The sequence below is a fragment of the Aristolochia californica genome, unplaced genomic scaffold (assembly GCF_029961685.1).
Source record: "Aristolochia californica isolate CCGP_79_NKW_82.1479 unplaced genomic scaffold, dmAriCali1.0.hap1 SCAF_3, whole genome shotgun sequence".
Taxonomy (NCBI): Eukaryota; Viridiplantae; Streptophyta; class Magnoliopsida; order Piperales; family Aristolochiaceae; genus Aristolochia; species Aristolochia californica.
In genome coordinates, this window is record NW_027181992.1 from 3,210,003 (window position 1) to 3,226,564 (window position 16,562).

Consider the following 16,562-nt stretch of genomic DNA (forward strand, 5'->3'; position numbering starts at 1 on the left):
TTAATCTAACCCCATCCCCACCTTGTAACAAGTTTTAAGTCAAAATTTTGGAGTGAGAATAAAGATATAAATAACAAAATATAAAGTCTATAATAATTAATAATACATATATATAATTATATTGAGTTTTAAAAAAAACCCTCAATTAAAAAATAGGTTGGGTCGCGTACGGACATTTTGAATCAGTTTCCTTTTAACCTAACCCGAGCCAGCTCCTGCTAGTGGAGGTTCTACAGTATTCCCGGGTGGCTCACTGGCAGTTCGACGAACCGCTTCCCTGCGCATTTTGTCACGTCCGAATCATTTTCAAAGCCTCCCGCCGCGCGAAAGTTCTCAAAACATTCAGGGAATGGCCTCTTTCATGGAAGCCATTCGCAAGGTCGCATCGAAATTCTCAAAGCTCTCCGCTGTTCCCATCTCATGGAAAGAGGTAATTCATGCCGTTCTAAACTATTCGACACATCTTTGTGCGTTTTGAAGCACATACGAGCGATGTTATTTTGCAGATAGGAGTGCTCCAACAAACACTAGTCTCGAAGGTTTCCAGATCGGGAGTATCACTCCATAGCGGTGCGTGTACCACTGCGACTATCTGCCCGGCGAGGGCCGGTGAAGGCCGGTTCTTCGTCTGTGGTGGCCACCGGATCCCCGCGTCGGTTGATTTCGTGTCAGAATCGCCTCTCTGCACCACCTTATGTCGGAATGGAACTATGGTTAGGACCGTGGAACACTTGTTATCGGCCCTCGAGGCGGTTGGTGTGGATAATTGTCGTATAGAGATTACTGGAGGAAACGAGGTAGATTTTTTTTTCTTGCTCTTTCTTCCGTTCATTGTATGCGAGTTTGAGTCTGGGGCCTCTGCTTTTTATTTCTTTCATCGGCTGATGAGTCTTGTACTTTTGTACAACGTGTCCACTTGCAACCTTTTATTCTTCTGTTTCTCTCTCTTTTCGTTCTCGTCTCTTGTGACTTGTCGTCTACCTCAAGTTATTTCTCACCATTTCGAAGAAAGAAAAGAGACGTTTTTCTCTTATGATCTGCGATGCTCTTATACTCCCTGACTGAAACATCAATTTGATTAATTAGAGTATGAAGAATGAGAGTTCCGGATCCACTGACTGGCTAATTTAGTTTGATATGTAGGTACCTTTATTAGATGGGTCAGCAAAGCAGTGGGTACAGGCGATAGAAGAAGGTGGATTGTGCATCGCAAAGGATGACAATGGCAATAGCATCAATAAAAGGGCCCCTTTTGTTCTTGAGCCAGTTCATTTATGGAGGAATGATTCTTTTGTAGCTGCGTTTCCTTCTTCCACTGTTCATATCACTTATGGAATAGATTTTCCCCAGGTAAAATAGTTCTAGATCTCTTCGTTTTCCAATGAAATAAACTGACAATGAGATGGAACTATGGCTAGTCCCAATTCATTGTGAACTGGGTTCTTCCGAACCATTTGCAGGAACTAGCAGATATATAATTTGAAAAGACTTAAGGTCATATGAGTACTTAGTTCCTTTGTTCTCACGCAGTAGTTGTTGTCATTGTGATTTTTACCTGCCCTTCCTTATCATTTTTACATTTATGAAATTGAGTTACATGAAAATGGGAGAACAGTAGTATCTCTTTCAAAAGGATTTTTAATCATCATAACTGGACACATCTAAAATCCTTGCTGAAACCATTAAGACATATATCTCATAATGGTTTATTGCATAAATAATTGTAGATTTAGAAGAAAAATAATGTAACGTTTGCATCAACTAAGGTCTATAGTGTACATGGGATACACATTTATTTGGTAGAACATTTTCATTTAGTAACCCAACAGTAGCATGGTCGTAAGCTCATGGCACAAAAATTTGCATTGATTGCGCAGGCTGCAGTCCTTTAGAAAATGAAACCCAATTTGGGCATCCATAACTGATTAGACCAGTTCAAGTTCAACCAGTTTAAACGCTGGGACCTGGCAGTTCAACCAACAAAGGCATCCTAAAATATAACCAAATCTTTATGATTAAAGAAAAATCCAGCCTATTTTAAAGTAAAAAAGAAATAACTATTTTCAAATACTATGACAATCAGTAAGTTATATTATTGTAATTTATTTGAGATAAATTGGTTGTAGCATCTGGAAAGGCTTGCAGAAAGGACTCTTGGGAAGCCAAAAAGTGTCTCTATGTTGTCTGTACTGGGAGGCGAACTACTCAACATGTGCTTGCCCCTTGTGGAGTGCCTAGGTCACTGGGAACTGGTAGTTGCCCAGCTTGGTGATAAAAACTATTCTTGTTGGTTTGGTGGTGTAACCATTTTTTAGAGTACTGTAGTAAACTGGCGATTTCTCAGTATTTCTCGTCTTTATAGTCAGACTATCGACTGATGATTTCCATATGCATTCTTCTCTGTTGTAGGTGCCTGCTATTGGTCGTCAGTGGTTTTCTTGTTTGTCCCTGGATAGTTCTGTTTACACTGAGGAAATTGCTTCCTCTAGAACTTTCTGCATTTATGAAGAGGTTTATTTTCAGTTCCACTGCATCGTGTTTTAAATCAGTTTTTTTAGTGTTTTTGTTATTTGTGAGTATACTTTGAATATTATTTTGTCTTTTTTATTTTTTATTTTTATTTTTTTGTGATTGTACTCTTGTGAAGGCTTCATTCATGAAATTAGTTAAATCTGTTATTAGACGATTCTGGCTTTCCGTGTTCTTAGATAGTAATAGAATGAAACATGTCTTTAAGAGGTTGAGGCTTAGGGCTTGTACAAGAGTAGTGGTTACATAATTTGTCTCTTGGAAGGAATAAACTTGGCGAACATGCTCTTAAATATGTTTTTGTCTGGTACTCATAAAATAAAAAATGCTATGTAGGTTATCATCCTACTCTAAGAGCTGTTCACATATGCAGACGTTACTTTCTTTGAGGGTATTTTGTTCTATCATATAGGTACATCACCATCTGTATCAAATCTTTATAAGTTTTACCTAAACATATTGTGTCCATTGATTAGATAGTTACACCTCCTCTCTTTAAGACATATACTTGTGCTCACAAGCAAAAACATCACCTGTGACATTTATTGATGCTCCCAAGGTAAGTCGTACTACATCCTTGTCTAAGTCCTTTATGGTCCTCCATTGGATGATAGACTCATTGCTTTACCTAAACCTCAAAGATCATGTTCACCACATGTCAAATATTAAGTAAGGTCATTTTGGTCATTTTACATATTCTACATGAGTCTGTAGGAAGGTCAGAAAGCTTGAGTATGTGTTAGGAGTCTATGGTCCAGACTACATCTTATTCTGTTATGTAATTAGGGAGAATATGAAGTTTTGAGTTCTGAGGGCATTTATGTAATTGGACACAAAAGTCACTTAAGTGTGAAATAAATAGAAGAGGGGGACAAATTTTTGCCCCCATTTAGTGCAGAACAACGCACCTTTCTCCTCCCGTTCTCTCTATTTTTCTTCTGTTTCCCTTACAACCTTCTATTTTTACACGATATTAGAGTGGTGAGATCCTGTTCGTTCTTCTCTTCTCTAACTTACACATACTCCTGAAGAGGAAAATTTTAAGATTTCTTTGGATTGAGGCTAAAGGTGAGATTTTTTTTTCTTTTGTGCCATAACCTTAGGGTTGATGATTTCTACTGCTAATTCAGTAGTTATATGTGAAGTTTGTGCCTCTAGAGGGTTGTATCCTTTGGGATTATCCCAATTACTGCCTGTGTAGGTGACAAGACCTGCTCACCTCTCTAGATGTTGATGTCATCCATCTTGTTGACAAATTTTGGTATATTGAGTGCAATTACACCTGCTGCATACTGAATTGGATAATTGGGACTATGTTGAAGTTGGTCATTGCCCTAATTACTTTGGTGTGGGACCAAATAACTTGCACAAACATTGTCTTGAAGTTTTTTGTTTTTTTGTTTTTCATCTAATTGTTCTGAAATAATATAGCTAACTCTAGTGAAGTGTTTACCCCAATTAGAGAGATGAGAAAGATACAATTGCTATTACCACAAAAAATGTAAATGGCTAAATTACTTAAGATGGTCCAAATCAGTTAGGATCTATCTTAAGGTCAAGGACAAGAGTGAATATCTTAGAGATTATCCTCTTGTCCCAATAACTGACGACCGGGAGGCAGAAGATCGTCAAGTAATAACATCGCTACTTAATAGCATTGAATCCAAGCTTAGAAGTTAGATTATGAATTATAAAACGACAAAAGAAATTTGGAATTTCCTTGAATCGATATATGCCCCGTAAAGTAATTTGTCAAGAATTTACGAGTTGTACGTCAAGTTGTTTAGTCTAAAAAGAGGTGAAAGAACAGTCGCTGATTATTATAGTGAGTTGCAAAGTGTGCTCCAGGAGATTAGTATTTACCATCCTTTACTATTGATGAAAAGGAGCTTCAAAAGGAGCAAGAACAGATTTATGTAGCAAAGTTTTTGGATAGTTTGGGGTCCGAATATGATGCAATCTGAGCACAATTACTTGTCCTAATGCTTTCAATAGGATCATTCGCGCAAAATTTGCTGTGCTAGTAGCAAGGCAACAAAAGGTGTTGAGGTTGCTACCCTCAATATTCAGCATGTGCTGAGTTGGTCAGAAACTACTTGTGGACGTTGTGGGGGTAGCAGAGGATGAGACTGAGATAGCTCAGGCCATGCTAGAGCCAAGGTGATCAATGGTGTGTACATTGTGGGTGTACCAACCATTTTTTTGGTAAGTGCTGGACAAGTTTGGCAAACCGGCATGGGCTAACTCTACTGTTTAGGGCAATAATAAGGTATCTTCCAGTCTAGCGGTTGGTGTTGTACCAGGGGCTCCTAATAAGAGTCGGCAATTGGCCCAACGACTAGCTCAGTTGACCTCCTTATCTTCCTCTGCATCTATAGCTCAACCTACACATTCTACAGCCACTCTTGCTAACTCAGGTACGTCTACCCTATATGTGAGTCTTGTTTCTTCCTAGGTTATTGAGTCAGAAGCATTGTCACACATGTCAGGCACATCCTCTCTTTTCATGAATTTTTGTCCCTCACCTTCCTTTAAACAAGTTACTCTAGTTGATGGGTCTGTTTCTCTGACAACCCCTTCTTTTTTTTGTTGGTCTTTCTCTTCTTTCATGCTCCCTCTCAACTAATTCTCATTCTTATCTTTCCTCTCTGACACATATCTTTCTCTCCCCCCCTTTCTCTTACTTTTGTCTAGTAGGAAGTATCACATGGGACCAAAACTGTAACAAATATAACTAAATCTTTAGTAAGTTCACTAGTTCTTATACTGATTAATATAAAGTTTTTAAAAATAATTTTGTTATATCTAACTATAAAATTGTATGATGATGTAGCCTATTGGTAGTGTTGGAGTTATTGAAGAATAAGATGCTGAAGGATTCTTCCCAAAAAAAAAAAAAAAAATGTTGAAGGATTAGAATTTTATTAGAAGTCCTTTGTCTATGAATAAAAAGTTGTGTAGTTATCAAAGTCATTTAGCTTTTGGAGTCCTAATCAGTTTCAGTTTCTGAGTATTTGCAAACTCCTTTTTCGACGCAAACTTTATTTTTTAAATCTTCTATAAAGGCGAGTTGACTGGTCGTTGGAAGGACTGGCTAGACAAGTGCTTTTTCCTCTCTCAATATTTCTTTATTCTGAGTTGCACTGTTAGATTCTAAAAGATGGTCAGTGTAACAGCAGAAATATGATATTGTTGCAACCATGCTTATGTGTTGCTTCAAATTGTTTTGCAGGTTGAGAGACTGCGTAGTGCTGGACTTATTCAAGGGGGGTCAACAGAAAATGCTATTGTGTGCAGGTTGTTTGCTCCACTCTCTCTGCCGCATTTTGGTTAATGAAATTATATTTTGCATTTTATAGATCATTATTTTATGGTTACTGAGATTTAGATTCATGTTTTAAGTTTTCCTAAAGGTTTGACTGCAACTACTAAATTGATGCAGTCCTTGACCTGCTTGAGACTGGCAGCTAAATACTAAGTTGATTGATGGTGGTGAGGTGGAAATGAATCTGGGGCTAACTAGGAAAGAGAAAACTACTGATGAACCTATTAGGTTAGCCTTTGGAGCAGTACCATGTAAAGAGAAGATAAGTTTAGGATGGCTTTTTCCATGTTTGATGAAGACTAACTATTTCACTGTGAAGGGTATTGAAGATGCTGATTGATAGACTGATGAGAAATAGAGGAAATTTGAAATGACATGGATAAAATTAGTGAAGAATGATAAAGTTTGTATCTTGGTCTATCCCAAAATGATAGCTAGTTTTAAGGCCTCTTTTCATGATATAAATGCAAGATCTTTTTTATTGTGTATTTATGTGGGGCTATTCTTAACACTCTCCCTTACATGTTTGACCTTCTTTTAAGGTGAACACATGAATAATATTGGGTGAGGTCCACATTCACATACCCTCTCTGATACCATGATAAAGTTGGTTTGAAATACAACCTATTCAAAATCCAACCCAAAATGACTAGCTAAGTTAGAAGACCTTTTCCCAAGTAATAAACCTAAGATCTTTCTTATAATGGATTTGTGTGACACTTTTCTTAACAAAGAAATAACTTTAAGAGTAGACTAGCAATGGGTTAACAAATGGTAGAGCAACGTGGAGGGCAAATGTAGGCACCACACCACAGGTGGGATAAGGCTTTGGTTGTGATATTATGATTATTTCATTTGTTGCCTATATTGGATATAGAGTGGCTATAATTTTTGTTTTTAAGAGTTTTTAAAAACTTATAGAATATAAAAAGTATTTACTTAAAATCTAAAACATCCATAAATATTTATGACAATGGCACATTCAATGCCAATGAGGCCTGTTGATGGGCTAAAAGTGCCAATGCATCGGTCATTTTATTATTATTATTATTTTTGTAAGCTTGCTATACCCCTTTCACAAGGCCCATCTAAAGTATTGGCAACATTTCAGTGTCACCTCCATGTAATAGAGTGGCAGCATTGTAACTTATTAAAGTTCTTTTTTGATAAAGAACTTATTAAAGTTCTTAATTACCCATGATCTTAAACCTAGGTGTTCTTGTCTCACAACAGAAGAAAAAATATCACTGGGTTGATGTTGACATAAAGCATTTATCAATTAAACTTTTTAGCGTTGTTTATAATTATTAGCTGCTTACTTCAAAAAAAAATTATTAGCCGCTTGGTTTTCAATGTGCTATTGTGGTAAATAGTTTTTGATGTTTTTCATGTGGATAATTATTTTTTATATTTTTAATTAGAAATGTTTTTTTTTTAATTTCTTCACCAAACCTATTATACAAGTTCAGTGCTTTTTCCTAACGTTGGCTACTTCTACCTATAATACAATGTTATAAAAACTGACCAACCCAGTTGAACCTGAATGACATCATATTAAAAAAATGAAAAGACCTTTTTCCAGAATCCCACTGTCGTGTTTGATTCAAGTGATTAAAGCGAAAGCAGAGGCTCTTCTATCTCTTGGCTTTCATCGTCTTAATCGTACTTCATACTTTTGACATTTGTTCTCCCTCTTTTGTCTTTCAACTATTTCATCCTCAAAACCAATAATCATACTTTTCTTATTGTAAGTTTCTTGTCTTTATTGGTGATCATTTCCATGTTTCATCTTCATATGGACTGGGTGAAGCCTAAATCTGCTGGTGTTAGTGGATTAGTGCAGACCTTCATGAAGCTTCTTCACCTCTGTGCAGCTGGAGTTGCTCCAGTAGACAAAATCTGTAAGATCACATTTGCAGAAACTGTCAATGCTGACCCTTTGAAGGGCTCTAGGCCTTTGGAAGATGTAGAAATGCTCTGTCACGAGGAAGCCATAAAAATTGGAAGCCCTTGCTGGGAAGCGTACTTCTGCCATTAAAGTAGCCTACAAGAAGTTACAGACTACTTAGTCTCTGTATGACTTTGAAACCGTTCGGACACAAGAGGAAGCTATGGACCCCTCCCTCAGCTGTAGCGAGCTGGCTGCTTGGCCGGGTCACCTAGTGCTCTTGTTAAACCAGCAAATCCAGCGGGGTCAACTGGGTTTTTCCCTTTCCCCCAGTCTTCTAGACCCATAACCTGGATAGGGGACTGAGTCCGGTTCAACCGGTTGAATCCAAATCAACCGGTCGGTCTAGTCTAGGTTTTATAAATGCTGGTATAGTAAGTTAGCTACTTCTTTGTCTTATGCTTTGGGTTGATTTATTTTTCCTTAACTTACAAATATTGCCTATCCAATTGGTTGAAACTATCTTGTACTGGAAAATGCTTCTCTATCGTTATTTTTTTATGCGGTGGTATTACACTTTTTTCCTATTTGCTTGTTCTGACTTCTTAAAGTACCCTTGCACCATTTTCGAAATGTTGCGTCCTGGTTTTCTTTTTTGAAAGTTTTATGGTCGAGTGGTGGTTCTGTATAGTAGGATATAGAATCATAGCTTTCTCTCTCTAAATGTTTCATTTTGTTTGCAAAGGAACATGATGTCTGTTTTTCCAAGTGCTGAAAGAGCAAAAGAACATTGATAATCTGTTAAATTCTAGTAGTTACACACTACCAATCAGGACCATTTAGGGGTATTATTGCTTTTGGCATAGAGAGTACCTGTTTGGTTTTCTTGTACTGTCCAATTGTTGTTCTTATGAGGTTGTATTCAGTAAGATAATGACAACATCAGGATTATGAGTTTCATGGTCTAGGTTGATTATTGCACCATTTATATGAACTAATGCCATTTTGAGGTCCAGTTTGCTTAGGTTCTTAAGCATAGTCTCATATAAATCCATGACTAGGAAAATTCTGTGCATATTATATTGGAAGAAGTCTTTATAACTCAGCTAATCATTTTGGGATGAACCTAGATCCAGCTTTTATATGTGTTCAAAGTGACTACTTGTCTGTGTGCCTTCACAAAAACTTGTCCACATGTGGGAACCTAACTTTGGTTAGTCATTCTGGGATAAACCTAGACCCGATTTTAACTAAGTGTACTCTTTGTTATTGGTGTATTCATTTTTTTAAAGCTTGTTGATCTTCTGTGGCATCAGTATAGGCTCTGGTTGAATCTGAGTTTTTTTCTTCTGCAGCACCAATGCAGGCTGGTTGAATCCACCATTGCATTTTGATGATGAACCTTGCCGCCACAAGGTCTTGGATCTCATTGGGGACCTTTCGCTTTTTGCTCAGGATGGACATCAAGGGCTTCCAGTCGGACACATAATTGCTTACAAGGTACCTTTCTCTAGCCATAATAAAGGAGTTTCAGGGGTTTTGTTCATATTTTTTTGCCTCATCTCATTCTTTTCGAGTTCCTCCTGTTCTAACGAAGCCATGATACAGGGTGGTCATTCACTGCACATACAACTTCTTAGACTCTTGTCTGGTTCTCATTGAAAGGATCTGAATTAAAGGGTCTATCTAAGGCCAACAACAGATCCACGTGCGTGTCCAAGCTCCAGTAGGTGGTATTTTTCAACTCGGATGATTCTGGTCTGCAATCATGTGCTTTGCGCTGGCCTTACAAAGAAGAGGACAGGAAAAGCAAGTCATGAAGTACTAATGGAGATGTACCACGTTAACTGAGAAATGCCCGTATTATATTTTTGCATCTTCAGACAAAGAATTGAGTATCTCTCAGTTTGAGTTCGAAATGCACTGTGGAGAATCCTGATGAATCTATCACTTTCTCGTATGAATAGTTTTCTCTGCGACACCACATTATAAGCCCTTGCAGAGCTAAATTGCCATACCCTTCCTACACGAAATTTTCCATTGCTATTGTTGTCAGCTTATCAAAGCAGATGCAGCCCTTCCAACCAAACTGCCATACGTGACGTCAAAGGGACCGCATTTCTCATCCAAAACCCCATGCTGACAAATTCTTTTCAGTAAGGCCTCCTGTCTTAGCATATGAAAAGTTATTGATTGAAACGCAGGATCACCATTCAGGGTGAGCCCTCATACAAGAGCAAATTCCCGTGTAAACTTTGTGATGCCAGAGTCACAATCGCTGTGAATTAAGTGGAATGCTCGGCAAATCCAAAGGGATTGTGGGGGTAACACGGTCTCTTGATATGCAGCTAAATTAAGTCTTTGATGGGCAAAAAAAAAGAAAAATGTATTTGTATATTTCCAGAAGATGATAGTCTCCACACAATAGGCATACAGACAGAAAATCCACTAACAAATCAACTCAGGCTAAAGAACTGCTACTGCGCAATATTACTGGGGGACCGGCTCTCTGCCAACTTAGCCATTTTACCTTCTAGAGACGAAACAAAACCAGTGAGATTGATGACACAAGTGCAGTCAAGATACAACAGCAATCCCTCTAAAGACGAATTTCTGGAACCAAAATGCTTGGACCAAAACATGTATTTGGCTGCTGTTTACATATGTACAGATGATGCAGAAGCATGGTAGCGACTGGACTAAGAAGCATTAATCCCCTCCTGTTCTTCAGACCTGTTCTCCACCCTTGAGGATATTGTACTTGCACAGTGGGCAAGTTGCATTAATCCGAAGCCATTTACAGATGCAAGTGGCATGGAAATGATGATTGCATGGAAGGCAATGAAGCTCCACACCATCATCGTAAGCAGTCAGGCAAATACAGCATTCCTGAAAGCAGCATGACACTCCGCATTCTCAATATCATTAAGAGACACGCAAGAAAATGGTTTTAGACTTTCTTCAGGCTTGAACACGTGCCAAAGTAAAGAAGAAAGAGTCTTCTTGAGCATATAGGCTTGTCAATAATTAATGAAATTTCTAGCAAAACATCCCTAAATATCACTGAGCTAATATGGTTTGACAAGACAAATATCTCCAACAATTACCCATAAAACGATTAAAATTTACTAAATCTTCGATCAGTTTTTTATCTTTTTACTCTACTGGTCTCATAAAAGGATGAGAAAATAAAAAAAAAAGATTCTTACTGCATCCTCATGGAGAAGAGCACGCTCATCAGTCCCTCCACCATGTGTTGCAATAGGTACCATAGCTCCTGCACCATCAGTAGTTTTCCCCTCACTGAAAGAGCTTTGATCAAATCTATATCTTGGAAGAATGCTGATATCTGCATCTGAAGCTCCTTCCTGCTCATTCAGAACAAGTGAAATGTTGCAATCATCCTGTTTTAATATGACAACTAGTAGGCTACTGTAATTTTGTTTTGTTGAAGAAGTTACCTCTTTACATAATAAATTAACTTTAAAAAAAGGATGAAAAGGAAACTACTTTTAGATTGATACCTGGCCTGCCACAGCATAAAGAATAGCAATAATGCAAGGTAAGCAGCAGCAGAGTGCGATCCCTATGACACATGCCAGAGCAACACAAAAAATAGCAAAGAACACATCGAATGCAAGAAATACCACAGCCAACCTGCACATACCCATTAAGAAGAGAAACCCAGAAATTATTAGCTCCTCATTGTCTCTCGAGTTTTTACAAGAAAGAGAAACAGGCCGTCAGCCAAAGATTTATTGTATAACAGCCAATAAAGAAAGCTAAGAACACTAGCTTGTTTCAAGCATTGATGAATTGACACAGGAGCGATTGACCTTACTGATCAAAATATCATAAGTTGGTCATAAAGTCAAGAGAAATTAGCACAAAACTCTAAAAGAAAATCACAAAATTCTTTGGAAATAAAATAGAATATAAACATTCTTGGAAAGTACCAATGTCTGGTTTTTCCTCAGAGACACAATAAAACTTTTTCTATGAGCTAATATCACTTCATTTTTCTACTAAGGATTCCACTTGAACAACAATGAGAGGATGAAAACCTATGAGAATCATTTTGCTAGCACATTCTTTCCGGTAGAAATTGAAAGATGAAGTTCTCTACAAAAGACAAACCTACTCAACTAAGGGTTTCAGTTGATAAATCGTGAGGTAATATCAAGTTGGCCACAGTGCATTAGGATCAGTAGTTGACTTTTGGAGATGTTAAAGAAGTCAACCAGTGGCATTACAGTAATTTAGTTAAATATCTTTTATGAGTCTTTAAGTTAGGGGTATTTTATTGATACAACTTATTGTAAGGGAAAACATAAAGCATTATAGTCTTTGGTGTATTAACACCCAATTTAACCAATATATATATGTTTAATAGTACAACTTAATGAATACAAGAGGGAGAGAATTACACTTTTAATTTTCTTCTCTTTTCTCTTCTTCCTCCCCAAATTCTCAATCTTAATCAACTTTTACAGTAGAAAATACAAGTACTAAGAAAAAAAGGAACAAGAACCTAATCATAAGGTCCCAGGAAGTAGTTTGATCACCTTATATAATCCTCAAAAAGTTGTTGGAACAGAGATGCTGAATAGACAAAATAAACAAGGTATAGCAAGGGCAACATCCGCATGATTTGCAGTATGATAGCCTGATAAAAAGATGATACATGGTACATATGCAGGTTGAAATGTAATCAGTTGCTTAGAGATATAGATGCGAGAAAATAGTGAAATTAAAAGAAAATAAGGAGAAACAGAGAGACGCGAAAGAGTTATGGGGAGCAGAAGGCTGCCACAGAATGTCGGCAATCTTGATTAGCATTCAGGCTTGACCCGTAATCTCTCTAAGTGACTAAAATACCCTTTGATCTCCATATTCTAAAAAAATAACATAAAACTAAATTCTATGCATTTAATTCTCAAAAAAATTTTACTTATTTCTTTTGCAAGAAGAAGTGCATTGCCAACTTCGGAAGGAAATATTCATTTTTTAGCTTCTTGTCATGGATAAGCACTGTTTTGCTTGTAGATTTTTGAAAAGGTTAATTCATGAAAACAATAAAAAGTAGCTTCATTTTTCTTTTTTCGATAGAACAAGGAACTCAATCAAATTTCAGCATATCATTTTTTTGACACTATGTTTGGCTTTTGAGTTTATTAACTTATCACTTATATCTGCTTACATCATATTGTATTTGTCCAAGTGTCATTAAAAAGGATTCTCACACTGTCCTTGCACTGTGTGTCAATAGAATACTAAAAAAATTAAAATCCCAGTTCAGAGTAAAACAGTTGCCAAAGGAGATTTCAAATGCTGTAAAACTTTAATGAAATTTATAATCTTACAATTGAAGTCTTATCTTACAACTCATTGTGATTTAGATTAGGTACTGAAGGCAACAGCAGAACAGCATAAATTGCAGGAAAAGCGAAAGCACTTTCAGCAGAAATTTTCACACACTTTCCTTAAAAAAAAAAAAAAAAAAAAATATATATATATATATATACAACAGAAATTGCACCATGAGAACATTAAGAGTTAAATGTTTATCCATATAATGGGTGGTTGAAAGCCTAACCAGTAAAGACGAGGAGCACTGTGTAATAGAGTTTCACCACCAGAGACCACCCAGTAAAAGCCGATTATCCACCACAGAAAGGAGGCCATTGTGTTAATAGATTCACACCGTTTAGCAACACTGGCAACAAAAAGCAGAAGAACTCAAATAAAGAATAAGCTATAGATAATTAAATACAGGAAAATTAGCAAGTATAGCACCAATTCAGGCCCATAAATCGGTATTAGCAGAGAATCTAGCTTTATAAATAAATTAAACTTATGACACAATAAGCAACGAAGATTGAAATCAAATATGAATAAGTTGTTTACCAAATTAGCTATGATTATTGACAGCATCCCTTATAGGTACTGTCATAACAAGGTTGTGATATTAGGATGATTGGAACCGTCAATCAATAGAGACGTGCAAGAATGATTTGCTGATTGAAATATTTTTTTAGTGTTGAACAAAAATTCAAAACCTGGTAGTAGGGCCTTCTTTTCTCTTTTTGAACCTTGATGTTTGCAAAGGTAGGGATGTTTCACATATGACCGACTAATAACCCTGATTGCTTGTTCTTTTTATTTTATTTTATTTTATTTTTAATGGAGAACTTATTCAGTTATTGGAAGAACAAAATTTAATATAAGGGTGTCCCCCCTTTCTCCTCCACCACCAAGAGAATACACAATTTTACTCTATACTACACAAATTAGAACCCATAAAGCGTATTAATAAACTTGATTGATAAGAACAAAATGCACTTCACACTCCTACCTCCTGCCCCTCAACACACACACACACATCTTCAACCAATTTTAAGAGTGTCTCTTCCTTCTCTGAACCTTGCCATTTACTTTGTTTTTATGATGATATTTTCAATCTATGAAGTGCATGTTTTATTGCCAATTCTCTAGTTAGGAGTGGAGTTTAACTGCAGCATACTGTTGTGAGCGAGACCTTCCCACTAAAAATGTGTTATTTGTTGCATTTTGCTTTCTTTGGGCTTCATTGGTTGCTGCCCTCTGTATATTCTTTTCTTGAAAGGAATTCTCGTCCTTCAAACAAAGTCATCAGCTGCTTAAATCCTCCACTTCCATTCTGCTGCCCTAAGCTAACTCCATTACTAAATTACCCTTCTACATGTCTTTCTTTACCACCTTTTTCTAGTTAATGCCATTACTAAATTAACATTCTACAAGTCTTTCTTTACCACCTTTTTCTAGTTAATTCCATTACTAAATTAATACTCTACATACCTCTCTCTGTGTCATCTTTAGCCTTCTTCTACTTCTGTAAGCTCTCAACTGGCAACCATATCCTCACAGGTATACTGCGAGGCCTCCTTCAACATGGCCAGACCATTCAAAAATGATTCTGTTCAGTCTTGTTTCTTTAATGATTACTTTGTAATGAGTATCGGTCCAAACCCAGTAGAAGGACTGCTGCATTATGTTGACAACTAAACAAAACCTTAACGGCATGAAGCTCAATCCTGTCTAAACTGACTATGATCCCCAAACTCTGCGTGACTAAAATAATGTGCTCGTAAGTGCTTCAGGTAGAGATCTATCTGTTGCATCCGAATTTTAGAGAAAAGGAGTCCCAATTATTTACTCTTTCGAGCTCCTCATATTGCATATCAAGATAAGAGACTGAGCAAATCATGTATCTAGGATACTTAATTTCATAAATCAAAAAGGCGGGGATTCCATGCGAGACTATCCACCAGGAGTCAAGTAAGCTCCTATACTTATGCTTTTAAGCATTAAAGAACAAGCAATTGGAACATTTCGCAAATTAAACCAAACTCTTACGCGCAAGAAAATAATTGAAAGAAAAGGAATACTAAACCCTTAAACTAGGCAATGGATTTTATTATGGGATTTTTGTCCAAAAAAACTATAGCCGGAAAGACATACACAAACAAATTCGAGTTTCAACTCACCTGGTCCGACCTCCAAATCCAAATCCTGCAGCCTCGCTCTCATCCTCCTCGCTATCATTCGTTTCGGAATCCGACGCCCCTCCGCTTCCATCCTCCAAACCCCTCCTCCTCAAATTCCTCCTCCGATACTCGAACCAGACAAGAACCACGTGCACGACACATTGGAGCGCGTATCCGCAAATCCATATCCTAATTGGCGTGTTAGGACTCTCCCTCAACGAGGACGCGAGCATCACCACGGAGACCACCGCGAAGGCGAGGTTCCACACGATGTCCAGAAGAACCACCGGCTTCGAGTAACCCCAGTCCGCGCGGCGCTCCTCCAGCTGCAACGCCGCCGTTTCACGCACCATCATCGAGGGCCCCTGGCGTCCCGTGGCACGCCCGAGGAGCACAGCTAGGGAATTAGGCCGCATAGCGGCCTCGGTTGCGGGCGGCGTGGCGGTCCCCGTGCGAAGCAAGGGCGTCGTTGCCGACGATGTGTCTTCCATTTTCCCGATCAGAACTCCTTCCCTCCGGCGATCTTTCAGATGCAAGACGATTCCATTCAGTGAATTATGTGGGTTTTTCTCCACAGTGCGACCTTTCCTACATTATAAGTTCACAGGAGGTGAACAAGATTTAAGGCAAGGTTTCCTTTTATCTCCATCCCAGCGATTTTCATTCACGATTTTGGTGCACCGAAACGTAGACGGGTAGATGGATGATCCGATGATGGTCTTGTTTTCTTTGTCAGCTATGTTTTTTAACCCTTTTCCCCCGTTTTGTTCATTTTTATTAAGAACTTAAAAAAAGTGATAACTGAGATGAAATCCTGATTTCAACGGCGAGGTTAATCCCCAAGTTTACTCGAGAGATTTTGGGAGTCCAATCCGATTGAACCTCCTCAATCATACCAACATGATTCCATAAATATAAATTAAAAACGTACAAAAATCAAAACTGAGGCAGGTCACGAGACAATACCCCCCCCTTTCCCATCTTTATGTGTTTTTGTCGAAAACTAGAAGGCTTCTTCCCCGTGTTTCCTTCTTTGTACGAACTTGAGAGGGGGCCCTCCACCCGTCTATCTACCCTTGAGAAGAGAGGTCGGAGACTCCCCCCTTTTCTCCTATTTTAAAATAAAAGCACTTCAACTGTTCTTTGATGTCTTTTGAAACCCTCAATTTCAATATCAAAATTTGTTTTCAAAGTGTGAAAGTGTGAAATCTCTCATATGGATTCGACAACAAGGACGATATTGGTCGGCCTTCATCATTTCCTTTCTCTCTTCTAGTCTTCACACATTGATTAT

General features: G+C 37.8%; 2 protein-coding genes across 3 annotated transcripts; one reads left to right on the forward strand and one right to left on the reverse strand.

The window, feature by feature from the left end:
* The first annotated feature begins 271 nt into the window (after positions 1 to 271).
* Positions 272 to 9,787, forward strand: LOC137960125 (probable UDP-3-O-acyl-N-acetylglucosamine deacetylase 1, mitochondrial). Of its 2 annotated transcripts, XM_068807626.1 has the most exons (7): positions 272 to 430; positions 507 to 797; positions 1,144 to 1,350; positions 2,410 to 2,511; positions 5,762 to 5,826; positions 9,098 to 9,242; positions 9,351 to 9,787. In XM_068807626.1, the coding sequence occupies exons 1-7, from the start codon at positions 350 to 352 to the stop codon at positions 9,402 to 9,404; spliced, it is 945 nt and encodes a 314-aa protein (XP_068663727.1). In that variant the 5' UTR covers positions 272 to 349; the 3' UTR covers positions 9,405 to 9,787. The 2 variants fall into 2 exon arrangements, with proteins under 2 accessions (XP_068663727.1, XP_068663728.1); XM_068807627.1 differs by lacking the exon at positions 2,410 to 2,511.
* Positions 9,788 to 10,109: 322 nt separating this feature from the next.
* LOC137958768 (E3 ubiquitin protein ligase RIE1-like) lies at positions 10,110 to 15,991 on the reverse strand. The gene is made up of 5 exons (XM_068805894.1): positions 15,269 to 15,991; positions 13,339 to 13,458; positions 11,267 to 11,399; positions 10,952 to 11,110; positions 10,110 to 10,631 (listed from the first exon to the last, which is right to left on the reverse strand). Exons 1-5 carry the CDS (start codon positions 15,757 to 15,759, stop codon positions 10,470 to 10,472), a joined length of 1,065 nt encoding a protein of 354 aa, XP_068661995.1. The 5' UTR covers positions 15,760 to 15,991; the 3' UTR covers positions 10,110 to 10,469.
* Between the last annotated feature and the right edge of the window lie 571 nt (positions 15,992 to 16,562).

Excerpts from the sequence above, each read along its gene's own strand:
- LOC137958768 (XM_068805894.1), bottom strand. The coding sequence starts at position 15,759 with ATGGAAGACACATCGTCGGCAACGACGCCCTTGCTTCGCACGGGGACC. Across the intron at positions 11,400-13,338 it reads AGTGCTCCTCGTCTTTACTG|GTTGGCTGTGGTATTTCTTG; the intron begins GTTAGGCTTTCA and ends GGGTATGTGCAG. Across the intron at positions 11,111-11,266 it reads TTTATGCTGTGGCAGGCCAG|GAAGGAGCTTCAGATGCAGA; the intron begins GTATCAATCTAA and ends CTGAATGAGCAG.
- LOC137960125 (XM_068807626.1), top strand. The coding sequence starts at position 350 with ATGGCCTCTTTCATGGAAGCCATTCGCAAGGTCGCATCGAAATTCTCA. Across the intron at positions 431-506 it reads TTCCCATCTCATGGAAAGAG|ATAGGAGTGCTCCAACAAAC; the intron begins GTAATTCATGCC and ends GTTATTTTGCAG. Across the intron at positions 9,243-9,350 it reads GACACATAATTGCTTACAAG|GGTGGTCATTCACTGCACAT; the intron begins GTACCTTTCTCT and ends GCCATGATACAG.